At 46.6% G+C, this 26,988-nt stretch overlaps 13 protein-coding genes across 13 annotated transcripts; 7 read left to right on the plus strand and 6 right to left on the minus strand.

The window, feature by feature from the left end:
* Positions 1-250: 250 nt before the first annotated feature.
* Positions 251-625, plus strand: LOC147068789 (histone H2A). Its single transcript, XM_085951798.1, has one exon. It carries the CDS (start codon positions 251-253, stop codon positions 623-625), a length of 375 nt encoding a protein of 124 aa, XP_085807924.1.
* Positions 626-1,657: 1,032 nt separating this feature from the next.
* On the minus strand, positions 1,658-2,068 carry LOC147068790 (histone H3). Its single transcript, XM_085951799.1, has one exon. It carries the CDS (start codon positions 2,066-2,068, stop codon positions 1,658-1,660), a length of 411 nt encoding a protein of 136 aa, XP_085807925.1.
* A 506-nt stretch (positions 2,069-2,574) lies between these two features.
* LOC147068791 (histone H4) lies at positions 2,575-2,886 on the plus strand. The gene has a single exon (XM_085951800.1). The coding sequence runs from the start codon at positions 2,575-2,577 to the stop codon at positions 2,884-2,886; it is 312 nt and encodes a 103-aa protein (XP_085807926.1).
* Positions 2,887-7,534: 4,648 nt separating this feature from the next.
* LOC147068792 (histone H2B-like) lies at positions 7,535-7,909 on the minus strand. Its single transcript, XM_085951801.1, has one exon. It carries the CDS (start codon positions 7,907-7,909, stop codon positions 7,535-7,537), a length of 375 nt encoding a protein of 124 aa, XP_085807927.1.
* A 323-nt stretch (positions 7,910-8,232) lies between these two features.
* Positions 8,233-8,607, plus strand: LOC147068793 (histone H2A). Its single transcript, XM_085951802.1, has one exon. It carries the CDS (start codon positions 8,233-8,235, stop codon positions 8,605-8,607), a length of 375 nt encoding a protein of 124 aa, XP_085807928.1.
* A 1,032-nt stretch (positions 8,608-9,639) lies between these two features.
* LOC147068794 (histone H3) lies at positions 9,640-10,050 on the minus strand. Its single transcript, XM_085951804.1, has one exon. It carries the CDS (start codon positions 10,048-10,050, stop codon positions 9,640-9,642), a length of 411 nt encoding a protein of 136 aa, XP_085807930.1.
* Positions 10,051-12,865: 2,815 nt separating this feature from the next.
* On the plus strand, positions 12,866-13,177 carry LOC147068795 (histone H4). Its single transcript, XM_085951805.1, has one exon. It carries the CDS (start codon positions 12,866-12,868, stop codon positions 13,175-13,177), a length of 312 nt encoding a protein of 103 aa, XP_085807931.1.
* Positions 13,178-17,825: 4,648 nt separating this feature from the next.
* LOC147068796 (histone H2B-like) lies at positions 17,826-18,200 on the minus strand. Its single transcript, XM_085951806.1, has one exon. It carries the CDS (start codon positions 18,198-18,200, stop codon positions 17,826-17,828), a length of 375 nt encoding a protein of 124 aa, XP_085807932.1.
* A 323-nt stretch (positions 18,201-18,523) lies between these two features.
* On the plus strand, positions 18,524-18,898 carry LOC147068797 (histone H2A). Its single transcript, XM_085951807.1, has one exon. The coding sequence runs from the start codon at positions 18,524-18,526 to the stop codon at positions 18,896-18,898; it is 375 nt and encodes a 124-aa protein (XP_085807933.1).
* A 1,032-nt stretch (positions 18,899-19,930) lies between these two features.
* Positions 19,931-20,341, minus strand: LOC147068798 (histone H3). The gene has a single exon (XM_085951808.1). It carries the CDS (start codon positions 20,339-20,341, stop codon positions 19,931-19,933), a length of 411 nt encoding a protein of 136 aa, XP_085807934.1.
* A 506-nt stretch (positions 20,342-20,847) lies between these two features.
* LOC147068799 (histone H4) lies at positions 20,848-21,159 on the plus strand. Its single transcript, XM_085951809.1, has one exon. The coding sequence runs from the start codon at positions 20,848-20,850 to the stop codon at positions 21,157-21,159; it is 312 nt and encodes a 103-aa protein (XP_085807935.1).
* A 4,648-nt stretch (positions 21,160-25,807) lies between these two features.
* LOC147068800 (histone H2B-like) lies at positions 25,808-26,182 on the minus strand. Its single transcript, XM_085951811.1, has one exon. The coding sequence runs from the start codon at positions 26,180-26,182 to the stop codon at positions 25,808-25,810; it is 375 nt and encodes a 124-aa protein (XP_085807937.1).
* A 323-nt stretch (positions 26,183-26,505) lies between these two features.
* On the plus strand, positions 26,506-26,880 carry LOC147068801 (histone H2A). Its single transcript, XM_085951812.1, has one exon. It carries the CDS (start codon positions 26,506-26,508, stop codon positions 26,878-26,880), a length of 375 nt encoding a protein of 124 aa, XP_085807938.1.
* The last annotated feature ends 108 nt before the right edge of the window (positions 26,881-26,988 follow it).

The following is a 26,988-nucleotide window of genomic DNA, read 5'->3' on the forward strand; positions in this document are numbered from 1 at the left end:
GCGGTGGCTCGAGTGAGAATCTGCCGAAATTTTTTTTTTTTACCGCTTGCCATCGCTGTGTAGAGCGAACGGCGCGCGGCTTTGCGGGTCGCGTGATGCGGCGCACGTCTCCCGCTACGGGCGCACCGCACGCCATCACAAAATAGAGCTTTGGATATCCCTGAGTGAGCTTTCTTCAAAGGACCGTCCGTCGATTCAGATCGACGCGCATCTTTCGCACAGTTAATTTTCAACACTACCACATCTCGCCATGTCTGGTCGCGGAAAAGGCGGTAAAGTCAAGGGAAAGGCAAAGTCTCGTTCGAATCGCGCCGGACTCCAGTTCCCCGTCGGTCGCATACACAGACTCCTGCGCAAGGGAAACTACGCCGAGAGGGTGGGCGCTGGTGCGCCGGTGTACCTGGCCGCCGTCATGGAATACCTCGCCGCCGAAGTACTCGAGTTGGCGGGAAACGCGGCCCGCGACAACAAGAAGACCAGGATCATCCCTCGTCATTTGCAGCTCGCCATCCGCAACGACGAGGAGCTGAACAAGCTGCTCTCCGGTGTCACCATCGCCCAGGGAGGAGTGCTGCCCAACATCCAGGCGGTGCTCTTGCCCAAGAAGACTGAGAAGAAGGCGTAAAAAAAAATAAATAAAAAAAAAAAAATCGTATCTTCTATGATTACATGCAATAATCCATCTATCGTCGTACAAAAGGCCCTTTTCAGGGCCGCCATTTTTATTCAAATCCGACTGGTAGCGAACGTGTCGAGCTCGTTATTGTTGCTTATAAAATTGATTGAAATAATTATTCATCGAAAGTAGGTAGTATTCAAATTGTTATTATTATAGGTATTAATTAGCAATGAATGCGCACAGAGAGAACTGTCCATATTACAATAAATGTTCTGGAAATTCAAAATTTGAAAATACATCTAAAATAAGTAAGTAGGTAGGTAGGTATATAATTTCGTAGTAATTAATGAGGAGATAGAGATGCGATGTGTCGATCTCTTGTTTGTTTAAACTACTCGTATGGTGTGGCGGTTTCAGTTTTAAATAGTTTTGTAGGATAATGATTGTGATATATGTATTTATATAGGTGAGGAGCATCTATTGATTATATCTATATAACGTGTTTAGCGACATTATTATAATTAATTAATTAATTAATTAATTGTGGTAGATGGACGGCGAGATAATATGACAAGGTATGGATGGTGGTGGACTGACGGATAGAAAACGCGTTTTGATAAGAGATTGGTGCGTTTTCTAAAATAATAGGTAATATAAGGAGGCTGTTTAATTAATATTATGTGGGTAGATATTATTTAATGAATCTCGCCTCACACACAACGCACTACGTACGCAGCGTTGCGTTATTATTAGATGGTGAGTATATTTTATCTAATCAACTGCTTAATTGATCAATTACATACAACAAACGCAATATTACTAACAAACCTATTTTTATCCAAAAATAGTGGAACACGCAGGATGATAATAATATATTATACTTGGATAAATAGGTATATATAAATATATTATTATAGGCACATAACGGCCGATCGCTCGCTCACGGTTGCGTAAACATTCGAATGTCAAAAAATTTGCGGCCCTGAAAAGGGCCTTTTGCGATAGGTATGATAAATATTATTTTTTTTTTTTTAATTCTTAAGCGCGTTCGCCGCGGATTCGTCTCGCCAGCTGGATATCTTTGGGCATGATGGTGACGCGTTTGGCGTGGATGGCGCAAAGGTTCGTGTCCTCGAATAGACCGACGAGGTACGCCTCGCTGGCCTCCTGCAGCGCCATGACGGCCGAGCTCTGGAAGCGCAGATCGGTCTTGAAATCTTGAGCGATCTCGCGCACCAGTCGCTGGAAGGGCAGCTTGCGGATGAGGAGCTCAGTGCTCTTCTGATAACGGCGGATCTCACGGAGAGCGACCGTACCGGGCCTGTAACGATGGGGCTTCTTCACGCCCCCTGTGGCCGGCGCGCTTTTCCTCGCGGCCTTCGTGGCGAGCTGTTTGCGGGGAGCTTTTCCACCGGTGGATTTTCGGGCAGTCTGCTTGGTACGAGCCATGTCTTCTTCTTCAAAGTAGTAGGTTCTGAAACGAGCGTTCAACGAGAAGTGTGCACGCGATCCCGCAGACGGGGTGACTATATAGAGAGATCCGCTCGCTGCGATTGGTCGATGCGGTCGCCTTCGGCTGAACAGTGGGGGTGATCATTTTTGTCGGCGTATCGTTTTGAGGTCGAAATATTGCCTGAAAGTTAATTTTTTTTGAAAATATCTCTTTTTATTCTATTCCGCAATTATTAATTATAGCCGTTATCTTTATTGCGCACTCGCTTTGCGCGAAATGCGCAGCGCTGGGCGTGGTTGCGCCGCGACGCGCCAGAGCGAGACGCACTCGCCCGCGCCTTGATTTCGCAAGGAAGCGAGCGAGACGTCGCATACGCGCGAGACGAGCGTCTATAAAAGAGACGTCGCAGGGAGCAAAATTTTATAATTCGTCTAGCGGCCGCAGTGAGCGCATCGCATCGTTTCGATTTTTGACATCATCCACTTTTTGACACTCATACAAGATGACCGGTCGCGGTAAAGGAGGAAAGGGATTGGGAAAAGGGGGCGCCAAGCGTCACAGGAAGGTTCTTCGCGATAACATCCAGGGCATCACGAAGCCTGCGATCCGTCGTCTGGCTCGTCGCGGCGGAGTCAAGCGCATATCTGGCTTGATTTACGAAGAGACCCGAGGAGTCCTGAAGGTGTTCCTCGAGAACGTCATCAGGGACGCCGTCACCTACACGGAGCACGCGAAGAGGAAGACCGTCACCGCCATGGACGTCGTGTACGCCCTGAAGAGACAGGGTCGCACCCTGTACGGTTTCGGCGGCTAAGCTGGCCAATATAATGCCTTTCATCGTATCGTCTCGTCTAGATACAATACAGACTGACTACGCATAATGATGGATGAGTGGGTTGGTTTTTATGCTACGCCCGCTTAACTATTATTATGTGAATATATCTATCTACTCACATACAAACGGCCCTTTTCAGGGCCACCATGTCTATTTCGTTCGATCCGTTTGCATTCGTATAGTATCGCAGTAATAATGCATGCAGCTGTTGTTCGGTTAGGTTAGGTTTGATTTGATTACGTTAGGTTAGGTTTGATTTGATTTGATTTGATTAGGTTAGGTTTGATTTGGTTAGGTTAGGTTTGTTCGGTTAGGCTAGGTTTGATTTGGTTAGGTTAGGTTTGTTCGGTTAGGTTGGGTTTGATTTGATTTGATTAGGTTAGGTTTATTCGGTTAGGTTAGGTTTGATTTGGTTAGGTTAGGTTAGGTTTGTTCGGTTAGGTTGGGTTTGATTTGATTTGATTAGGTTAGGTTTATTCGGTTAGGTTAGGTTTGATTTGGTTAGGTTAGGTTTGTTCGGTTATGTTGGGTTTGATTTGGTTAGGTTAGGTTTGTTCGGTTAGGTTGGGTTTGATTTGGTTAGGTTAGGTTAGGTTTGTTCGGTTAGGTTAGGTTTGATTTGGTTAGGTTAGGTTTGTTCGGTTAGGTTGGGTTTGATTTGATTAGGTTAGGTTTGATTTGATTAGGTTAGGTTAGGTTTGTTCGGTTAGGTTAGGTTTGATTTGGTTAGGTTAGGTTTGTTCGGTTAGGTTGGGTTTGATTTGATTAGGTTAGGTTTGTTCGGTTAGGCTAGGTTTGATTTGATTAGGTTAGGTTTGTTCGGTTAGGTTGGGTTTGATTTGATTAGGTTAGGTTTGTTCGGTTAGGCTAGGTTTGATTTGATTAGGTTAGGTTTGTTCGGTTAGGTTAGGTTTGATTTGATTAGGTTAGGTTTGTTCGGTTAGGTTAGGTTTGTTAACCGACTGACCCGACGTTGGCTTAATTGTGTTAAATGCCCCGATCAGTCTTTGAACGTTTTGTGTTTTCTGTCTACTTTTTTCATATATAAAATCGTTTTTTCAATTAATATTTGATAATAAAGAAATCCCGAATCCCGAGAAAAGATCGGAATTTCCCGAAATTTTTAAAATTCCCGTCGGGTAATTCCCGAAACCCAACTCTAGTCACAACTACATTATCTGAAGTCTGAACATAATTAATTTCATATTTGAACGAATAATGGAATTTTAAAAATTTCGGGAAATTCCGATCTTTTCTCGGGATTCGGGATTTCTTTATTATCAAATATTAATTGAAAAAACGATTTTATATATGAAAAAAGTAGACAGAAAACACAAAACGTTCAAAGACTGATCGGGGCATTTAACACAATTAAGCCAACGTCGGGTCAGTCGGTTAACAAACCTAACCTAACCGAACAAACCTAACCTAATCAAATCAAACCTAACCTAACCGAACAAACCTAACCTAATCAAATCAAACCTAGCCTAACCGAACAAACCTAACCTAATCAAATCAAACCCAACCTAACCGAACAAACCTAACCTAACCAAATCAAACCTAACCTAACCGAACAAACCTAACCTAACCTAACCAAATCAAACCCAACCTAACCGAACAAACCTAACCTAACCAAATCAAACCTAACCTAACCGAACAAACCTAACCTAACCAAATCAAACCTAACCTAACCGAACAAACCTAACCTAATTAAATCAAACCTAACCTAACTCAAAATCAACCAACCAAACCACCAAAATTTTATTTTGAATTTCGTGTTGATTTAAAATTTTACCTAGGTAGGTGAGTGAGTGCAATTTGCGTATTGATACGTGCTCGATATCATTCGACACCTGAATTGTGTTGGTAGCCCTGAAAAGGGCTTTTGTTTCAATAAAATGCGAGCGAACGCGTATTATTCATCTCCATCTCTATCCTCATTCATCTCGTCTATTGTCGTCGTCGTCGTCATCCACCCGAGATACCCCCCCTTCCCGGGCTGCCGTCGTCGCATCATCGTCATCGTGATGATTAGATTAGATTCGATCACGGCGTCTTACTTCTTCGCAGCGGCTTTCTTCGCGGCGGGCTTCTTCGCAGCGGCCTTCTTGGGCTTTGGCGCCTTCGGCTTCTTCGTGGGCGGCTTGGCGGACTTTTTCGCCTTGGTCGGCGTCTTGGGCTTGGCGGCCTTCTTGGCGGCGGGGGCGGCCTTCTTGGGAGAGGCAGCTTTCTTGGCGGCTGCGGCCGATCTGGCCGCGGTTTCAAGAGGGGCCGACGACTTTCTCATGGCGGTCGCGGGCTTCTTCTTTGCGGCTGCCGCCGAAGACTTGCCTCCGCCGGCTGCGGCGCCCTTCTTCTCCTTGGATGAGGCGGGGCGCGATTTCTTCGCGGCGGGCTTCTTACCGGAGGTGGAGCCGCCCGCCGATTTGGCCTTGCCGGCTTCCAGTTTGAACGAACCGGAGGCCCCCTTGCCCTTGGTCTGCACTAGGGCGCCGGATTCGACGGCACCCTTCAGGTATTTCTTGATGAAGGGCGCCAGCTTGTCGGCGTCCACCTTGTAGTTGGCCGAGATGTATTTTTTTATCGCCTGCAGGGAGGATCCGGCGCGCTCTTTCAGCTCTTTGATGGCGCTGTTGACCATCTCAGAGGTCTTGGGATGCGTCGGCTTGACCTTGGGCTTCTTCGCGGCTTTGCCTGCTGCCGATTTCTTCGCAGGGGTAGAGGGCACCGGCGAAGCGGTGACGGGTGCTGCTGTATCTGCCATCTTTGCGTTATTCGATTGATTGAATAATAGAATGAAATATAATATTAAATTATATTGTATCGCGGCGTATATTCTGCTTGCTTGCTTGCTATCTATCTGTACGATGCGCTAGAGTGAAACGACTCGAACGGCTCGCGGATTGTATACGGCGAGAGCGAGACGGGTGCCGCAGTACCGATGTGCGAACGCCGCTCTCAGAGATGATGTCCGTCTAGATCGGCGATTTTAGTCACGAATTGCACCGGCATTTTTGCTTCGATCTCTCGATATTTTTCAATTTTTCGCGGCCGCCGCCCTAGCGAGGGGGCTCAGGGGCGGGCGGTCGCGCCGCCCACCGATCTGTCTGTCGTTTCAAAGCGGGCGAATGGTCGCGAGTCTGTCCTCGGGCTCGCGGGATGCGTTTCAAATTGGAATTGTGTCCGCGCGCGCACATAACGTGTCGGGAAAATGGCCGTAGATTCGTTAAGAATTATCAGATTCCAACGATCGAGCCTTCGTCCGGCGCGTCGATATACCTCCTCGCGGTTGCGATCGGCCGCGGGCCCCTGGCGCCCCCACGGGCGTCGCGATCCGCCCCCGAGTCGGCCGGAGTTAGCACAAGACGATCGCGGCATACAAACATTACTCGTATCGGGCGAAGACGACGGCGGCGGCCCCGCGGTGCTCGATGCAGTCCGCAGTGTTCACGAAGGAGCAGCAGGCGACGATGGTGCATGGTATTGTGCACGATGGTAAATAAAGAAGCACGACATGAGAATAGAATGTTCAATTCGAATAATTACTTACCTAACAATGGATTGCGATAGGTACGGCGCGATCGGTCGCTCGCTCGCTCACTGCGCCTCCCTCCCTCCCTCCCTCCCGCGATAGATAGATATCGTAAATAAATAGTTATAATCAATTAATTAATTAATTAAATAATTAATTAAATAATTAAATATGATAATATAATATTATGAGTGTGTTTAATATGACCGATGCAAAGCATACTGGCATGTAACAACGCACATATGAGAGTAGAAAACCATAGCAGCCGAAATCGACAACCATAACCATAAGTGCGAGACCGAAACACGAATTACTAATGTCATTGTTACTATTAAGTACCTATATGAAATCAAATATGAAGACATTGGACACTGGAAGGATTATTTTAAGATATCGATCGGGGGGGGGGGGATTCGGAATAAACTATTCCCGAAATTATGTGTCATGTACGTACGTACGTACGTACCAAAAAATCTATCGTACAATGCAAAATTATCCGATTCGCATTATTTATGTATCGCAGGTCCATCCGTTGAAGGATCGATGAAAATCCTCCACGCACAGACGATAATCGAGATAACAAACAGATGTGTAATATTATGTACCTAAATCTAATGTGATATTTTCTTTTTCAGATGCACGCACGCATGCATTCACCTAAGATGTATGGATAATATTATCAATAGTATAATGATGACTTATTGTTCTACTTACTGACTTACTTAGGTGGGTACTGTTGTACTTAATAATAATAAAATAATATTCACAGATAGATTGATTCTTATTATTTTCCTATCAAATCATCCTTCGTGGCGGGCTTAGTTAGTTATCTAGTCTAGTTTATAATATGGTGTTGGATAATGATATAATTATAAGCGCAGATACAAGATAATTATTGTAACAAATATTCGTATTATTATTATTACAATAGGTAGGCAGTCAGTCGATTTATTTATTTTTCCTGCTTGGCATAATATTAATAGCGATAATGAGACTAGCGAAACATGCGATTCGATCAATTCGATTTGAAAATATTGGCGGCCCTTAAAAGGGCCTTTGCTGGTTTTTTTTCTTCTTTCTTCATTTTCATGGACTTCACTTGGAGCTGGTGTATTTGGTGACTGCCTTTGTTCCTTCGCTGACGGCGTGCTTGGCGAGCTCTCCGGGCAGAAGGAGCCTGACGGCGGTCTGGATCTCCCTGCTGGTGATGGTGGAGCGCTTGTTGTAGTGGGCGAGGCGCGACGCTTCGGCGGCGATCCTCTCGAAGATGTCGTTGACGAAGCTGTTCATGATGCTCATCGCCTTACTGGAGATTCCGGTGTCGGGGTGCACCTGCTTGAGCACCTTGTAGATGTAGATTGCGTAACTCTCCTTCCTCCTCCTCTTTGTCTTCTTCTTGTCTCCCTTGGAGATGTTCTTCTGGGCTTTGCCGGATTTCTTGGCGGCCTTTCCGCTAGTCTTGGGCGGCATGATGATCGGCGATGGGTATTACGATACAATACGGATATATAGATAGATTAGGTAGGTGCGGTGTCAATCGGCGGCGGTGGCTCGAGTGAGAATCTGCCGAAATTTTTTTTTTTTACCGCTTGCCATCGCTGTGTAGAGCGAACGGCGCGCGGCTTTGCGGGTCGCGTGATGCGGCGCACGTCTCCCGCTACGGGCGCACCGCACGCCATCACAAAATAGAGCTTTGGATATCCCTGAGTGAGCTTTCTTCAAAGGACCGTCCGTCGATTCAGATCGACGCGCATCTTTCGCACAGTTAATTTTCAACACTACCACATCTCGCCATGTCTGGTCGCGGAAAAGGCGGTAAAGTCAAGGGAAAGGCAAAGTCTCGTTCGAATCGCGCCGGACTCCAGTTCCCCGTCGGTCGCATACACAGACTCCTGCGCAAGGGAAACTACGCCGAGAGGGTGGGCGCTGGTGCGCCGGTGTACCTGGCCGCCGTCATGGAATACCTCGCCGCCGAAGTACTCGAGTTGGCGGGAAACGCGGCCCGCGACAACAAGAAGACCAGGATCATCCCTCGTCATTTGCAGCTCGCCATCCGCAACGACGAGGAGCTGAACAAGCTGCTCTCCGGTGTCACCATCGCCCAGGGAGGAGTGCTGCCCAACATCCAGGCGGTGCTCTTGCCCAAGAAGACTGAGAAGAAGGCGTAAAAAAAAATAAATAAAAAAAAAAAAATCGTATCTTCTATGATTACATGCAATAATCCATCTATCGTCGTACAAAAGGCCCTTTTCAGGGCCGCCATTTTTATTCAAATCCGACTGGTAGCGAACGTGTCGAGCTCGTTATTGTTGCTTATAAAATTGATTGAAATAATTATTCATCGAAAGTAGGTAGTATTCAAATTGTTATTATTATAGGTATTAATTAGCAATGAATGCGCACAGAGAGAACTGTCCATATTACAATAAATGTTCTGGAAATTCAAAATTTGAAAATACATCTAAAATAAGTAAGTAGGTAGGTAGGTATATAATTTCGTAGTAATTAATGAGGAGATAGAGATGCGATGTGTCGATCTCTTGTTTGTTTAAACTACTCGTATGGTGTGGCGGTTTCAGTTTTAAATAGTTTTGTAGGATAATGATTGTGATATATGTATTTATATAGGTGAGGAGCATCTATTGATTATATCTATATAACGTGTTTAGCGACATTATTATAATTAATTAATTAATTAATTAATTGTGGTAGATGGACGGCGAGATAATATGACAAGGTATGGATGGTGGTGGACTGACGGATAGAAAACGCGTTTTGATAAGAGATTGGTGCGTTTTCTAAAATAATAGGTAATATAAGGAGGCTGTTTAATTAATATTATGTGGGTAGATATTATTTAATGAATCTCGCCTCACACACAACGCACTACGTACGCAGCGTTGCGTTATTATTAGATGGTGAGTATATTTTATCTAATCAACTGCTTAATTGATCAATTACATACAACAAACGCAATATTACTAACAAACCTATTTTTATCCAAAAATAGTGGAACACGCAGGATGATAATAATATATTATACTTGGATAAATAGGTATATATAAATATATTATTATAGGCACATAACGGCCGATCGCTCGCTCACGGTTGCGTAAACATTCGAATGTCAAAAAATTTGCGGCCCTGAAAAGGGCCTTTTGCGATAGGTATGATAAATATTATTTTTTTTTTTTTAATTCTTAAGCGCGTTCGCCGCGGATTCGTCTCGCCAGCTGGATATCTTTGGGCATGATGGTGACGCGTTTGGCGTGGATGGCGCAAAGGTTCGTGTCCTCGAATAGACCGACGAGGTACGCCTCGCTGGCCTCCTGCAGCGCCATGACGGCCGAGCTCTGGAAGCGCAGATCGGTCTTGAAATCTTGAGCGATCTCGCGCACCAGTCGCTGGAAGGGCAGCTTGCGGATGAGGAGCTCAGTGCTCTTCTGATAACGGCGGATCTCACGGAGAGCGACCGTACCGGGCCTGTAACGATGGGGCTTCTTCACGCCCCCTGTGGCCGGCGCGCTTTTCCTCGCGGCCTTCGTGGCGAGCTGTTTGCGGGGAGCTTTTCCACCGGTGGATTTTCGGGCAGTCTGCTTGGTACGAGCCATGTCTTCTTCTTCAAAGTAGTAGGTTCTGAAACGAGCGTTCAACGAGAAGTGTGCACGCGATCCCGCAGACGGGGTGACTATATAGAGAGATCCGCTCGCTGCGATTGGTCGATGCGGTCGCCTTCGGCTGAACAGTGGGGGTGATCATTTTTGTCGGCGTATCGTTTTGAGGTCGAAATATTGCCTGAAAGTTAATTTTTTTTGAAAATATCTCTTTTTATTCTATTCCGCAATTATTAATTATAGCCGTTATCTTTATTGCGCACTCGCTTTGCGCGAAATGCGCAGCGCTGGGCGTGGTTGCGCCGCGACGCGCCAGAGCGAGACGCACTCGCCCGCGCCTTGATTTCGCAAGGAAGCGAGCGAGACGTCGCATACGCGCGAGACGAGCGTCTATAAAAGAGACGTCGCAGGGAGCAAAATTTTCACTTGCTGACTGACACTCGCCGCGTAAACACCTCATTTACCGCGCTCCTGTCTGCACACAGATCCAAAGTCTACACCGCTTCGCCGCTATCATCGCCATATCAGAGGACTCTTGGCAGAACTTCACCGCCGCGGAAAAGTCTTTATAAAGATATTCTTCGACGGCCGACTACTTCAAGATTCCCCTGCAAAGCCTTCATAGCGGAGACGCCTGTCAACACCAAAACCTCCATCATGAGCAAAATACCGTCGCTCGTGGGGTTATTGGCTCCAGAGTGCCACCGACAAGTGGACGATAACATCAAGACAGACCTGCTGAACATCCGTGTACTGAGGAGGAAGCTGAGGGCCGCGGACTTCGCGTACATCTACGGCTTCCTCGCCCTTGCCTACGGGATTCAGCCGCATGACTCTCTTCCTGACCTGCAGAAGCAACGCGATTCTCAGGACAAGAAGAGGAGGAACAAAAACATATCGAATTACCAGAGGGTCCTCGAAGAGATCAACGCCATGGACTCGGGACTACTCAAGCCTTTCTCGGAAGAGGAAGACGAGGAGTACGAAGACTTGGATTATGATGACTCCGACTTCTTCCTAGACACCGATGATGCCGACGACTATAGCGGCAAACTCGTTCACTCCATGGATGCTGTAAAACCCACCAAAGCCCCCGCCTCGGCCAAGGCCAGGGCTGCCGCCCCAGCCACAGCCAAGGACCCGGTCTCGAGTGGGAAACCAGTCTCCACCGCCCACGAACAGATGGACACCACGCCAGCGGCCACATCTGTATCGCTTCCAAACCCAGATCACCGCACAGCAGCGCCGGAAAAGCCCGCCGTAACCGGCAAGCCTAACCCTACCGCCGCCACGCAGAAACCCACAGCAGATCCCCGCGCATCCGCGCCAGTAAAACCCGCCGACGCCGGCAAGCCAGACGCACCGAAGAGTTACGCAGCAGCGGCCAAGCCCTCAACGGACAAGGACGTAGCCCGCGTAGAACACGGAAAAAAAGCGACCAAAAGACAAGCAACCGACCGGGCAGACCAAAAAGCGGCCAAGAAACCCGCCACGGTCTCGCCGAAGAAACCGGACATGCCTAACATTAACCAGCCGGCATGCTCGAAGAAGACAACAATCCCCGGAAAAAATTCAAGAGGCAACGCGCCCTCGAAGAATCCGGCCAAGAGGAACTTGGACCGCACGGGAGCACAGAAAATCCCTCCGATTGTCCTTCACGACAAAAAGGCTTACAGGGACAACATGAAGCTGCTGGAAGAGGCAGGAATATGTGTCTCTGAAGCCAAAAATGTCAAGAAGGGGATTATACTAACGATCTCAGAAATAGAAGAATACAGACAAGCAGTAAAATTACTAGACAGCAAGGGCATTGAGTTCCATTCCTACAACCTATTTGGGGACAAACCCCTCAAAGTGGTGCTCAGGGGAGTTCCAGAAGAAACGGCCGCCGAAGAAATTCGCGCCGAGCTTGTGGAACTGGGATTCACCATCAAGAGCGCGTATCGGATGACTCAAGGCCACTCAAGAACTCAGATACCGCTAATCCTGGTGGACGTAGAGAGAACCAGCGACGCCAAAGACATCTACCGACTTGAAAAAATCTTTGGACTATCTATAAAGGTGGAGCCACTACGCAGGAGGACGACGGACGGACAGTGCCATCGCTGCCAAGGCTTCGGCCACGCCGCTTCCTGCTGCCATGCCAGACCAATGTGCGTCCGTTGTGCAGGCGATCACCTCACAGCTGACTGCAAGAAACCCAATACCACAGATCCTGCGACATGCGCCAACTGTGGAGGCCCTCATCCGGCCAACTACAGGGGATGCCCGAGGCACCCAAAACACGCCCGATACGGATACACAGAAGCAGATAAACGACAAGCGGAAAGGACCCAAGACAGATACTCGTTCAGGCCTGCCTGGAAGACCACCCAGGAAAAACCTAAACCAGAGGAGATAAAGGACATGATAAATGCTTTAAAAAACACTATCGACACTGCCAACAACATGATATCAAAACTGACAGAATTAAACTAATCTCGACAAGACCTGAAAGCCCAATAATCAAGACCAGAAGACGATGAGGAAACGAGAAGAAGACGAATTATTATACATCTGATTTTATACATCTAAGCCATCCTACAAAACTCAAATAAGACATGACATCCAATTAGTAGCTAAACCGCTACACGGAGCAGACTTCCATCATACGCCATAATATAGATGAAAGGGATAGGGGGCATAGCCCCGGCACCCTACACGCCAAGCATACCAAAAGAAAGCAAAATTTTATAATTCGTCTAGCGGCCGCAGTGAGCGCATCGCATCGTTTCGATTTTTGACATCATCCACTTTTTGACACTCATACAAGATGACCGGTCGCGGTAAAGGAGGAAAGGGATTGGGAAAAGGGGGCGCCAAGCGTCACAGGAAGGTTCTTCGCGATAACATCCAGGGCATCACGAAGCCTGCGATCCGTCGTCTGGCTCGTCGCGGCGGAGTCAAGCGCATATCTGGCTTGATTTACGAAGAGACCCGAGGAGTCCTGAAGGTGTTCCTCGAGAACGTCATCAGGGACGCCGTCACCTACACGGAGCACGCGAAGAGGAAGACCGTCACCGCCATGGACGTCGTGTACGCCCTGAAGAGACAGGGTCGCACCCTGTACGGTTTCGGCGGCTAAGCTGGCCAATATAATGCCTTTCATCGTATCGTCTCGTCTAGATACAATACAGACTGACTACGCATAATGATGGATGAGTGGGTTGGTTTTTATGCTACGCCCGCTTAACTATTATTATGTGAATATATCTATCTACTCACATACAAACGGCCCTTTTCAGGGCCACCATGTCTATTTCGTTCGATCCGTTTGCATTCGTATAGTATCGCAGTAATAATGCATGCAGCTGTTGTTCGGTTAGGTTAGGTTTGATTTGATTACGTTAGGTTAGGTTTGATTTGATTTGATTTGATTAGGTTAGGTTTGATTTGGTTAGGTTAGGTTTGTTCGGTTAGGCTAGGTTTGATTTGGTTAGGTTAGGTTTGTTCGGTTAGGTTGGGTTTGATTTGATTTGATTAGGTTAGGTTTATTCGGTTAGGTTAGGTTTGATTTGGTTAGGTTAGGTTAGGTTTGTTCGGTTAGGTTGGGTTTGATTTGATTTGATTAGGTTAGGTTTATTCGGTTAGGTTAGGTTTGATTTGGTTAGGTTAGGTTTGTTCGGTTATGTTGGGTTTGATTTGGTTAGGTTAGGTTTGTTCGGTTAGGTTGGGTTTGATTTGGTTAGGTTAGGTTAGGTTTGTTCGGTTAGGTTAGGTTTGATTTGGTTAGGTTAGGTTTGTTCGGTTAGGTTGGGTTTGATTTGATTAGGTTAGGTTTGATTTGATTAGGTTAGGTTAGGTTTGTTCGGTTAGGTTAGGTTTGATTTGGTTAGGTTAGGTTTGTTCGGTTAGGTTGGGTTTGATTTGATTAGGTTAGGTTTGTTCGGTTAGGCTAGGTTTGATTTGATTAGGTTAGGTTTGTTCGGTTAGGTTGGGTTTGATTTGATTAGGTTAGGTTTGTTCGGTTAGGCTAGGTTTGATTTGATTAGGTTAGGTTTGTTCGGTTAGGTTAGGTTTGATTTGATTAGGTTAGGTTTGTTCGGTTAGGTTAGGTTTGTTAACCGACTGACCCGACGTTGGCTTAATTGTGTTAAATGCCCCGATCAGTCTTTGAACGTTTTGTGTTTTCTGTCTACTTTTTTCATATATAAAATCGTTTTTTCAATTAATATTTGATAATAAAGAAATCCCGAATCCCGAGAAAAGATCGGAATTTCCCGAAATTTTTAAAATTCCATTATTCGTTCAAATATGAAATTAATTATGTTCAGACTTCAGATAATGTAGTTGTGACTAGAGTTGGGTTTCGGGAATTACCCGACGGGAATTTTAAAAATTTCGGGAAATTCCGATCTTTTCTCGGGATTCGGGATTTCTTTATTATCAAATATTAATTGAAAAAACGATTTTATATATGAAAAAAGTAGACAGAAAACACAAAACGTTCAAAGACTGATCGGGGCATTTAACACAATTAAGCCAACGTCGGGTCAGTCGGTTAACAAACCTAACCTAACCGAACAAACCTAACCTAATCAAATCAAACCTAACCTAACCGAACAAACCTAACCTAATCAAATCAAACCTAGCCTAACCGAACAAACCTAACCTAATCAAATCAAACCCAACCTAACCGAACAAACCTAACCTAACCAAATCAAACCTAACCTAACCGAACAAACCTAACCTAACCTAACCAAATCAAACCCAACCTAACCGAACAAACCTAACCTAACCAAATCAAACCTAACCTAACCGAACAAACCTAACCTAACCAAATCAAACCTAACCTAACCGAACAAACCTAACCTAATTAAATCAAACCTAACCTAACTCAAAATCAACCAACCAAACCACCAAAATTTTATTTTGAATTTCGTGTTGATTTAAAATTTTACCTAGGTAGGTGAGTGAGTGCAATTTGCGTATTGATACGTGCTCGATATCATTCGACACCTGAATTGTGTTGGTAGCCCTGAAAAGGGCTTTTGTTTCAATAAAATGCGAGCGAACGCGTATTATTCATCTCCATCTCTATCCTCATTCATCTCGTCTATTGTCGTCGTCGTCGTCATCCACCCGAGATACCCCCCCTTCCCGGGCTGCCGTCGTCGCATCATCGTCATCGTGATGATTAGATTAGATTCGATCACGGCGTCTTACTTCTTCGCAGCGGCTTTCTTCGCGGCGGGCTTCTTCGCAGCGGCCTTCTTGGGCTTTGGCGCCTTCGGCTTCTTCGTGGGCGGCTTGGCGGACTTTTTCGCCTTGGTCGGCGTCTTGGGCTTGGCGGCCTTCTTGGCGGCGGGGGCGGCCTTCTTGGGAGAGGCAGCTTTCTTGGCGGCTGCGGCCGATCTGGCCGCGGTTTCAAGAGGGGCCGACGACTTTCTCATGGCGGTCGCGGGCTTCTTCTTTGCGGCTGCCGCCGAAGACTTGCCTCCGCCGGCTGCGGCGCCCTTCTTCTCCTTGGATGAGGCGGGGCGCGATTTCTTCGCGGCGGGCTTCTTACCGGAGGTGGAGCCGCCCGCCGATTTGGCCTTGCCGGCTTCCAGTTTGAACGAACCGGAGGCCCCCTTGCCCTTGGTCTGCACTAGGGCGCCGGATTCGACGGCACCCTTCAGGTATTTCTTGATGAAGGGCGCCAGCTTGTCGGCGTCCACCTTGTAGTTGGCCGAGATGTATTTTTTTATCGCCTGCAGGGAGGATCCGGCGCGCTCTTTCAGCTCTTTGATGGCGCTGTTGACCATCTCAGAGGTCTTGGGATGCGTCGGCTTGACCTTGGGCTTCTTCGCGGCTTTGCCTGCTGCCGATTTCTTCGCAGGGGTAGAGGGCACCGGCGAAGCGGTGACGGGTGCTGCTGTATCTGCCATCTTTGCGTTATTCGATTGATTGAATAATAGAATGAAATATAATATTAAATTATATTGTATCGCGGCGTATATTCTGCTTGCTTGCTTGCTATCTATCTGTACGATGCGCTAGAGTGAAACGACTCGAACGGCTCGCGGATTGTATACGGCGAGAGCGAGACGGGTGCCGCAGTACCGATGTGCGAACGCCGCTCTCAGAGATGATGTCCGTCTAGATCGGCGATTTTAGTCACGAATTGCACCGGCATTTTTGCTTCGATCTCTCGATATTTTTCAATTTTTCGCGGCCGCCGCCCTAGCGAGGGGGCTCAGGGGCGGGCGGTCGCGCCGCCCACCGATCTGTCTGTCGTTTCAAAGCGGGCGAATGGTCGCGAGTCTGTCCTCGGGCTCGCGGGATGCGTTTCAAATTGGAATTGTGTCCGCGCGCGCACATAACGTGTCGGGAAAATGGCCGTAGATTCGTTAAGAATTATCAGATTCCAACGATCGAGCCTTCGTCCGGCGCGTCGATATACCTCCTCGCGGTTGCGATCGGCCGCGGGCCCCTGGCGCCCCCACGGGCGTCGCGATCCGCCCCCGAGTCGGCCGGAGTTAGCACAAGACGATCGCGGCATACAAACATTACTCGTATCGGGCGAAGACGACGGCGGCGGCCCCGCGGTGCTCGATGCAGTCCGCAGTGTTCACGAAGGAGCAGCAGGCGACGATGGTGCATGGTATTGTGCACGATGGTAAATAAAGAAGCACGACATGAGAATAGAATGTTCAATTCGAATAATTACTTACCTAACAATGGATTGCGATAGGTACGGCGCGATCGGTCGCTCGCTCGCTCACTGCGCCTCCCTCCCTCCCTCCCTCCCGCGATAGATAGATATCGTAAATAAATAGTTATAATCAATTAATTAATTAATTAAATAATTAATTAAATAATTAAATATGATAATATAATATTATGAGTGTGTTTAATATGACCGATGCAAAGCATACTGGCATGTAACAACGCACATATGAGAGTAGAAAACCATAGCAGCCGAAATCGACAACCATAACCATAAGTGCGAGACCGAAACACGAATTACTAATGTCATTGTTACTATTAAGTACCTATATGAAATCAAATATGAAGACATTGGACACTGGAAGGATTATTTTAAGATATCGATCGGGGGGGGGGGGATTCGGAATAAACTATTCCCGAAATTATGTGTCATGTACGTACGTACGTACGTACCAAAAAATCTATCGTACAATGCAAAATTATCCGATTCGCATTATTTATGTATCGCAGGTCCATCCGTTGAAGGATCGATGAAAATCCTCCACGCACAGACGATAATCGAGATAACAAACAGATGTGTAATATTATGTACCTAAATCTAATGTGATATTTTCTTTTTCAGATGCACGCACGCATGCATTCACCTAAGATGTATGGATAATATTATCAATAGTATAATGATGACTTATTGTTCTACTTACTGACTTACTTAGGTGGGTACTGTTGTACTTAATAATAATAAAATAATATTCACAGATAGATTGATTCTTATTATTTTCCTATCAAATCATCCTTCGTGGCGGGCTTAGTTAGTTATCTAGTCTAGTTTATAATATGGTGTTGGATAATGATATAATTATAAGCGCAGATACAAGATAATTATTGTAACAAATATTCGTATTATTATTATTACAATAGGTAGGCAGTCAGTCGATTTATTTATTTTTCCTGCTTGGCATAATATTAATAGCGATAATGAGACTAGCGAAACATGCGATTCGATCAATTCGATTTGAAAATATTGGCGGCCCTTAAAAGGGCCTTTGCTGGTTTTTTTTCTTCTTTCTTCATTTTCATGGACTTCACTTGGAGCTGGTGTATTTGGTGACTGCCTTTGTTCCTTCGCTGACGGCGTGCTTGGCGAGCTCTCCGGGCAGAAGGAGCCTGACGGCGGTCTGGATCTCCCTGCTGGTGATGGTGGAGCGCTTGTTGTAGTGGGCGAGGCGCGACGCTTCGGCGGCGATCCTCTCGAAGATGTCGTTGACGAAGCTGTTCATGATGCTCATCGCCTTACTGGAGATTCCGGTGTCGGGGTGCACCTGCTTGAGCACCTTGTAGATGTAGATTGCGTAACTCTCCTTCCTCCTCCTCTTTGTCTTCTTCTTGTCTCCCTTGGAGATGTTCTTCTGGGCTTTGCCGGATTTCTTGGCGGCCTTTCCGCTAGTCTTGGGCGGCATGATGATCGGCGATGGGTATTACGATACAATACGGATATATAGATAGATTAGGTAGGTGCGGTGTCAATCGGCGGCGGTGGCTCGAGTGAGAATCTGCCGAAATTTTTTTTTTTTACCGCTTGCCATCGCTGTGTAGAGCGAACGGCGCGCGGCTTTGCGGGTCGCGTGATGCGGCGCACGTCTCCCGCTACGGGCGCACCGCACGCCATCACAAAATAGAGCTTTGGATATCCCTGAGTGAGCTTTCTTCAAAGGACCGTCCGTCGATTCAGATCGACGCGCATCTTTCGCACAGTTAATTTTCAACACTACCACATCTCGCCATGTCTGGTCGCGGAAAAGGCGGTAAAGTCAAGGGAAAGGCAAAGTCTCGTTCGAATCGCGCCGGACTCCAGTTCCCCGTCGGTCGCATACACAGACTCCTGCGCAAGGGAAACTACGCCGAGAGGGTGGGCGCTGGTGCGCCGGTGTACCTGGCCGCCGTCATGGAATACCTCGCCGCCGAAGTACTCGAGTTGGCGGGAAACGCGGCCCGCGACAACAAGAAGACCAGGATCATCCCTCGTCATTTGCAGCTCGCCATCCGCAACGACGAGGAGCTGAACAAGCTGCTCTCCGGTGTCACCATCGCCCAGGGAGGAGTGCTGCCCAACATCCAGGCGGTGCTCTTGCCCAAGAAGACTGAGAAGAAGGCGTAAAAAAAAATAAATAAAAAAAAAAAAATCGTATCTTCTATGATTACATGCAATAATCCATCTATCGTCGTACAAAAGGCCCTTTTCAGGGCCGCCATTTTTATTCAAATCCGACTGGTAGCGAACGTGTCGAGCTCGTTATTGTTGCTTATAAAATTGATTGAAATAATTATTCATCGAAAGTAGGTAGTATTCAAATTGTTATTATTATAGGTATTAATTAGCAATGAATGCGCACAGAGAGAACTGTCCATATTACAATAAATGTTCTGGAAATTCAAAATTTGAAAATACATCTAAAATAAGTAAGTAGGTAGGTAGGTATATAATTTCGTAGTAATTAATGAGGAGATAGAGATGCGATGTGTCGATCTCTTGTTTGTTTAAACTACTCGTATGGTGTGGCGGTTTCAGTTTTAAATAGTTTTGTAGGATAATGATTGTGATATATGTATTTATATAGGTGAGGAGCATCTATTGATTATATCTATATAACGTGTTTAGCGACATTATTATAATTAATTAATTAATTAATTAATTGTGGTAGATGGACGGCGAGATAATATGACAAGGTATGGATGGTGGTGGACTGACGGATAGAAAACGCGTTTTGATAAGAGATTGGTGCGTTTTCTAAAATAATAGGTAATATAAGGAGGCTGTTTAATTAATATTATGTGGGTAGATATTATTTAATGAATCTCGCCTCACACACAACGCACTACGTACGCAGCGTTGCGTTATTATTAGATGGTGAGTATATTTTATCTAATCAACTGCTTAATTGATCAATTACATACAACAAACGCAATATTACTAACAAACCTATTTTTATCCAAAAATAGTGGAACACGCAGGATGATAATAATATATTATACTTGGATAAATAGGTATATATAAATATATTATTATAGGCACATAACGGCCGATCGCTCGCTCACGGTTGCGTAAACATTCGAATGTCAAAAAATTTGCGGCCCTGAAAAGGGCCTTTTGCGATAGGTATGATAAATATTATTTTTTTTTTTTTAATTCTTAAGCGCGTTCGCCGCGGATTCGTCTCGCCAGCTGGATATCTTTGGGCATGATGGTGACGCGTTTGGCGTGGATGGCGCAAAGGTTCGTGTCCTCGAATAGACCGACGAGGTACGCCTCGCTGGCCTCCTGCAGCGCCATGACGGCCGAGCTCTGGAAGCGCAGATCGGTCTTGAAATCTTGAGCGATCTCGCGCACCAGTCGCTGGAAGGGCAGCTTGCGGATGAGGAGCTCAGTGCTCTTCTGATAACGGCGGATCTCACGGAGAGCGACCGTACCGGGCCTGTAACGATGGGGCTTCTTCACGCCCCCTGTGGCCGGCGCGCTTTTCCTCGCGGCCTTCGTGGCGAGCTGTTTGCGGGGAGCTTTTCCACCGGTGGATTTTCGGGCAGTCTGCTTGGTACGAGCCATGTCTTCTTCTTCAAAGTAGTAGGTTCTGAAACGAGCGTTCAACGAGAAGTGTGCACGCGATCCCGCAGACGGGGTGACTATATAGAGAGATCCGCTCGCTGCGATTGGTCGATGCGGTCGCCTTCGGCTGAACAGTGGGGGTGATCATTTTTGTCGGCGTATCGTTTTGAGGTCGAAATATTGCCTGAAAGTTAATTTTTTTTGAAAATATCTCTTTTTATTCTATTCCGCAATTATTAATTATAGCCGTTATCTTTATTGCGCACTCGCTTTGCGCGAAATGCGCAGCGCTGGGCGTGGTTGCGCCGCGACGCGCCAGAGCGAGACGCACTCGCCCGCGCCTTGATTTCGCAAGGAAGCGAGCGAGACGTCGCATACGCGCGAGACGAGCGTCTATAAAAGAGACGTCGCAGGGAGCAAAATTTTATAATTCGTCTAGCGGCCGCAGTGAGCGCATCGCATCGTTTCGATTTTTGACATCATCCACTTTTTGACACTCATACAAGATGACCGGTCGCGGTAAAGGAGGAAAGGGATTGGGAAAAGGGGGCGCCAAGCGTCACAGGAAGGTTCTTCGCGATAACATCCAGGGCATCACGAAGCCTGCGATCCGTCGTCTGGCTCGTCGCGGCGGAGTCAAGCGCATATCTGGCTTGATTTACGAAGAGACCCGAGGAGTCCTGAAGGTGTTCCTCGAGAACGTCATCAGGGACGCCGTCACCTACACGGAGCACGCGAAGAGGAAGACCGTCACCGCCATGGACGTCGTGTACGCCCTGAAGAGACAGGGTCGCACCCTGTACGGTTTCGGCGGCTAAGCTGGCCAATATAATGCCTTTCATCGTATCGTCTCGTCTAGATACAATACAGACTGACTACGCATAATGATGGATGAGTGGGTTGGTTTTTATGCTACGCCCGCTTAACTATTATTATGTGAATATATCTATCTACTCACATACAAACGGCCCTTTTCAGGGCCACCATGTCTATTTCGTTCGATCCGTTTGCATTCGTATAGTATCGCAGTAATAATGCATGCAGCTGTTGTTCGGTTAGGTTAGGTTTGATTTGATTACGTTAGGTTAGGTTTGATTTGATTTGATTTGATTAGGTTAGGTTTGATTTGGTTAGGTTAGGTTTGTTCGGTTAGGCTAGGTTTGATTTGGTTAGGTTAGGTTTGTTCGGTTAGGTTGGGTTTGATTTGATTTGATTAGGTTAGGTTTATTCGGTTAGGTTAGGTTTGATTTGGTTAGGTTAGGTTAGGTTTGTTCGGTTAGGTTGGGTTTGATTTGATTTGATTAGGTTAGGTTTATTCGGTTAGGTTAGGTTTGATTTGGTTAGGTTAGGTTTGTTCGGTTATGTTGGGTTTGATTTGGTTAGGTTAGGTTTGTTCGGTTAGGTTGGGTTTGATTTGGTTAGGTTAGGTTAGGTTTGTTCGGTTAGGTTAGGTTTGATTTGGTTAGGTTAGGTTTGTTCGGTTAGGTTGGGTTTGATTTGATTAGGTTAGGTTTGATTTGATTAGGTTAGGTTAGGTTTGTTCGGTTAGGTTAGGTTTGATTTGGTTAGGTTAGGTTTGTTCGGTTAGGTTGGGTTTGATTTGATTAGGTTAGGTTTGTTCGGTTAGGCTAGGTTTGATTTGATTAGGTTAGGTTTGTTCGGTTAGGTTGGGTTTGATTTGATTAGGTTAGGTTTGTTCGGTTAGGCTAGGTTTGATTTGATTAGGTTAGGTTTGTTCGGTTAGGTTAGGTTTGATTTGATTAGGTTAGGTTTGTTCGGTTAGGTTAGGTTTGTTAACCGACTGACCCGACGTTGGCTTAATTGTGTTAAATGCCCCGATCAGTCTTTGAACGTTTTGTGTTTTCTGTCTACTTTTTTCATATATAAAATCGTTTTTTCAATTAATATTTGATAATAAAGAAATCCCGAATCCCGAGAAAAGATCGGAATTTCCCGAAATTTTTAAAATTCCATTATTCGTTCAAATATGAAATTAATTATGTTCAGACTTCAGATAATGTAGTTGTGACTAGAGTTGGGTTTCGGGAATTACCCGACGGGAATTTTAAAAATTTCGGGAAATTCCGATCTTTTCTCGGGATTCGGGATTTCTTTATTATCAAATATTAATTGAAAAAACGATTTTATATATGAAAAAAGTAGACAGAAAACACAAAACGTTCAAAGACTGATCGGGGCATTTAACACAATTAAGCCAACGTCGGGTCAGTCGGTTAACAAACCTAACCTAACCGAACAAACCTAACCTAATCAAATCAAACCTAACCTAACCGAACAAACCTAACCTAATCAAATCAAACCTAGCCTAACCGAACAAACCTAACCTAATCAAATCAAACCCAACCTAACCGAACAAACCTAACCTAACCAAATCAAACCTAACCTAACCGAACAAACCTAACCTAACCTAACCAAATCAAACCCAACCTAACCGAACAAACCTAACCTAACCAAATCAAACCTAACCTAACCGAACAAACCTAACCTAACCAAATCAAACCTAACCTAACCGAACAAACCTAACCTAATTAAATCAAACCTAACCTAACTCAAAATCAACCAACCAAACCACCAAAATTTTATTTTGAATTTCGTGTTGATTTAAAATTTTACCTAGGTAGGTGAGTGAGTGCAATTTGCGTATTGATACGTGCTCGATATCATTCGACACCTGAATTGTGTTGGTAGCCCTGAAAAGGGCTTTTGTTTCAATAAAATGCGAGCGAACGCGTATTATTCATCTCCATCTCTATCCTCATTCATCTCGTCTATTGTCGTCGTCGTCGTCATCCACCCGAGATACCCCCCCTTCCCGGGCTGCCGTCGTCGCATCATCGTCATCGTGATGATTAGATTAGATTCGATCACGGCGTCTTACTTCTTCGCAGCGGCTTTCTTCGCGGCGGGCTTCTTCGCAGCGGCCTTCTTGGGCTTTGGCGCCTTCGGCTTCTTCGTGGGCGGCTTGGCGGACTTTTTCGCCTTGGTCGGCGTCTTGGGCTTGGCGGCCTTCTTGGCGGCGGGGGCGGCCTTCTTGGGAGAGGCAGCTTTCTTGGCGGCTGCGGCCGATCTGGCCGCGGTTTCAAGAGGGGCCGACGACTTTCTCATGGCGGTCGCGGGCTTCTTCTTTGCGGCTGCCGCCGAAGACTTGCCTCCGCCGGCTGCGGCGCCCTTCTTCTCCTTGGATGAGGCGGGGCGCGATTTCTTCGCGGCGGGCTTCTTACCGGAGGTGGAGCCGCCCGCCGATTTGGCCTTGCCGGCTTCCAGTTTGAACGAACCGGAGGCCCCCTTGCCCTTGGTCTGCACTAGGGCGCCGGATTCGACGGCACCCTTCAGGTATTTCTTGATGAAGGGCGCCAGCTTGTCGGCGTCCACCTTGTAGTTGGCCGAGATGTATTTTTTTATCGCCTGCAGGGAGGATCCGGCGCGCTCTTTCAGCTCTTTGATGGCGCTGTTGACCATCTCAGAGGTCTTGGGATGCGTCGGCTTGACCTTGGGCTTCTTCGCGGCTTTGCCTGCTGCCGATTTCTTCGCAGGGGTAGAGGGCACCGGCGAAGCGGTGACGGGTGCTGCTGTATCTGCCATCTTTGCGTTATTCGATTGATTGAATAATAGAATGAAATATAATATTAAATTATATTGTATCGCGGCGTATATTCTGCTTGCTTGCTTGCTATCTATCTGTACGATGCGCTAGAGTGAAACGACTCGAACGGCTCGCGGATTGTATACGGCGAGAGCGAGACGGGTGCCGCAGTACCGATGTGCGAACGCCGCTCTCAGAGATGATGTCCGTCTAGATCGGCGATTTTAGTCACGAATTGCACCGGCATTTTTGCTTCGATCTCTCGATATTTTTCAATTTTTCGCGGCCGCCGCCCTAGCGAGGGGGCTCAGGGGCGGGCGGTCGCGCCGCCCACCGATCTGTCTGTCGTTTCAAAGCGGGCGAATGGTCGCGAGTCTGTCCTCGGGCTCGCGGGATGCGTTTCAAATTGGAATTGTGTCCGCGCGCGCACATAACGTGTCGGGAAAATGGCCGTAGATTCGTTAAGAATTATCAGATTCCAACGATCGAGCCTTCGTCCGGCGCGTCGATATACCTCCTCGCGGTTGCGATCGGCCGCGGGCCCCTGGCGCCCCCACGGGCGTCGCGATCCGCCCCCGAGTCGGCCGGAGTTAGCACAAGACGATCGCGGCATACAAACATTACTCGTATCGGGCGAAGACGACGGCGGCGGCCCCGCGGTGCTCGATGCAGTCCGCAGTGTTCACGAAGGAGCAGCAGGCGACGATGGTGCATGGTATTGTGCACGATGGTAAATAAAGAAGCACGACATGAGAATAGAATGTTCAATTCGAATAATTACTTACCTAACAATGGATTGCGATAGGTACGGCGCGATCGGTCGCTCGCTCGCTCACTGCGCCTCCCTCCCTCCCTCCCTCCCGCGATAGATAGATATCGTAAATAAATAGTTATAATCAATTAATTAATTAATTAAATAATTAATTAAATAATTAAATATGATAATATAATATTATGAGTGTGTTTAATATGACCGATGCAAAGCATACTGGCATGTAACAACGCACATATGAGAGTAGAAAACCATAGCAGCCGAAATCGACAACCATAACCATAAGTGCGAGACCGAAACACGAATTACTAATGTCATTGTTACTATTAAGTACCTATATGAAATCAAATATGAAGACATTGGACACTGGAAGGATTATTTTAAGATATCGATCGGGGGGGGGGGGATTCGGAATAAACTATTCCCGAAATTATGTGTCATGTACGTACGTACGTACGTACCAAAAAATCTATCGTACAATGCAAAATTATCCGATTCGCATTATTTATGTATCGCAGGTCCATCCGTTGAAGGATCGATGAAAATCCTCCACGCACAGACGATAATCGAGATAACAAACAGATGTGTAATATTATGTACCTAAATCTAATGTGATATTTTCTTTTTCAGATGCACGCACGCATGCATTCACCTAAGATGTATGGATAATATTATCAATAGTATAATGATGACTTATTGTTCTACTTACTGACTTACTTAGGTGGGTACTGTTGTACTTAATAATAATAAAATAATATTCACAGATAGATTGATTCTTATTATTTTCCTATCAAATCATCCTTCGTGGCGGGCTTAGTTAGTTATCTAGTCTAGTTTATAATATGGTGTTGGATAATGATATAATTATAAGCGCAGATACAAGATAATTATTGTAACAAATATTCGTATTATTATTATTACAATAGGTAGGCAGTCAGTCGATTTATTTATTTTTCCTGCTTGGCATAATATTAATAGCGATAATGAGACTAGCGAAACATGCGATTCGATCAATTCGATTTGAAAATATTGGCGGCCCTTAAAAGGGCCTTTGCTGGTTTTTTTTCTTCTTTCTTCATTTTCATGGACTTCACTTGGAGCTGGTGTATTTGGTGACTGCCTTTGTTCCTTCGCTGACGGCGTGCTTGGCGAGCTCTCCGGGCAGAAGGAGCCTGACGGCGGTCTGGATCTCCCTGCTGGTGATGGTGGAGCGCTTGTTGTAGTGGGCGAGGCGCGACGCTTCGGCGGCGATCCTCTCGAAGATGTCGTTGACGAAGCTGTTCATGATGCTCATCGCCTTACTGGAGATTCCGGTGTCGGGGTGCACCTGCTTGAGCACCTTGTAGATGTAGATTGCGTAACTCTCCTTCCTCCTCCTCTTTGTCTTCTTCTTGTCTCCCTTGGAGATGTTCTTCTGGGCTTTGCCGGATTTCTTGGCGGCCTTTCCGCTAGTCTTGGGCGGCATGATGATCGGCGATGGGTATTACGATACAATACGGATATATAGATAGATTAGGTAGGTGCGGTGTCAATCGGCGGCGGTGGCTCGAGTGAGAATCTGCCGAAATTTTTTTTTTTTACCGCTTGCCATCGCTGTGTAGAGCGAACGGCGCGCGGCTTTGCGGGTCGCGTGATGCGGCGCACGTCTCCCGCTACGGGCGCACCGCACGCCATCACAAAATAGAGCTTTGGATATCCCTGAGTGAGCTTTCTTCAAAGGACCGTCCGTCGATTCAGATCGACGCGCATCTTTCGCACAGTTAATTTTCAACACTACCACATCTCGCCATGTCTGGTCGCGGAAAAGGCGGTAAAGTCAAGGGAAAGGCAAAGTCTCGTTCGAATCGCGCCGGACTCCAGTTCCCCGTCGGTCGCATACACAGACTCCTGCGCAAGGGAAACTACGCCGAGAGGGTGGGCGCTGGTGCGCCGGTGTACCTGGCCGCCGTCATGGAATACCTCGCCGCCGAAGTACTCGAGTTGGCGGGAAACGCGGCCCGCGACAACAAGAAGACCAGGATCATCCCTCGTCATTTGCAGCTCGCCATCCGCAACGACGAGGAGCTGAACAAGCTGCTCTCCGGTGTCACCATCGCCCAGGGAGGAGTGCTGCCCAACATCCAGGCGGTGCTCTTGCCCAAGAAGACTGAGAAGAAGGCGTAAAAAAAAATAAATAAAAAAAAAAAAATCGTATCTTCTATGATTACATGCAATAATCCATCTATCGTCGTACAAAAGGCCCTTTTCAGGGCCGCCATTTTTATTCAAATC

Source organism: Rhyacophila brunnea, unplaced genomic scaffold, assembly GCF_057557595.1.
Source record: "Rhyacophila brunnea isolate RB1 unplaced genomic scaffold, BYU_Rbru_1.0 scaffold_252, whole genome shotgun sequence".
Taxonomy (NCBI): Eukaryota; Metazoa; Arthropoda; class Insecta; order Trichoptera; family Rhyacophilidae; genus Rhyacophila; species Rhyacophila brunnea.

What these genes read in the sequence shown, in the direction of transcription:
- LOC147068789 (XM_085951798.1), top strand. Translation starts at nt 251, where the DNA reads ATGTCTGGTCGCGGAAAAGGCGGTAAAGTCAAGGGAAAGGCAAAGTCT.
- LOC147068790 (XM_085951799.1), bottom strand. Translation starts at nt 2,068, where the DNA reads ATGGCTCGTACCAAGCAGACTGCCCGAAAATCCACCGGTGGAAAAGCT.
- LOC147068791 (XM_085951800.1), top strand. Translation starts at nt 2,575, where the DNA reads ATGACCGGTCGCGGTAAAGGAGGAAAGGGATTGGGAAAAGGGGGCGCC.
- LOC147068792 (XM_085951801.1), bottom strand. Translation starts at nt 7,909, where the DNA reads ATGCCGCCCAAGACTAGCGGAAAGGCCGCCAAGAAATCCGGCAAAGCC.
- LOC147068793 (XM_085951802.1), top strand. Translation starts at nt 8,233, where the DNA reads ATGTCTGGTCGCGGAAAAGGCGGTAAAGTCAAGGGAAAGGCAAAGTCT.
- LOC147068794 (XM_085951804.1), bottom strand. Translation starts at nt 10,050, where the DNA reads ATGGCTCGTACCAAGCAGACTGCCCGAAAATCCACCGGTGGAAAAGCT.
- LOC147068795 (XM_085951805.1), top strand. Translation starts at nt 12,866, where the DNA reads ATGACCGGTCGCGGTAAAGGAGGAAAGGGATTGGGAAAAGGGGGCGCC.
- LOC147068796 (XM_085951806.1), bottom strand. Translation starts at nt 18,200, where the DNA reads ATGCCGCCCAAGACTAGCGGAAAGGCCGCCAAGAAATCCGGCAAAGCC.
- LOC147068797 (XM_085951807.1), top strand. Translation starts at nt 18,524, where the DNA reads ATGTCTGGTCGCGGAAAAGGCGGTAAAGTCAAGGGAAAGGCAAAGTCT.
- LOC147068798 (XM_085951808.1), bottom strand. Translation starts at nt 20,341, where the DNA reads ATGGCTCGTACCAAGCAGACTGCCCGAAAATCCACCGGTGGAAAAGCT.
- LOC147068799 (XM_085951809.1), top strand. Translation starts at nt 20,848, where the DNA reads ATGACCGGTCGCGGTAAAGGAGGAAAGGGATTGGGAAAAGGGGGCGCC.
- LOC147068800 (XM_085951811.1), bottom strand. Translation starts at nt 26,182, where the DNA reads ATGCCGCCCAAGACTAGCGGAAAGGCCGCCAAGAAATCCGGCAAAGCC.
- LOC147068801 (XM_085951812.1), top strand. Translation starts at nt 26,506, where the DNA reads ATGTCTGGTCGCGGAAAAGGCGGTAAAGTCAAGGGAAAGGCAAAGTCT.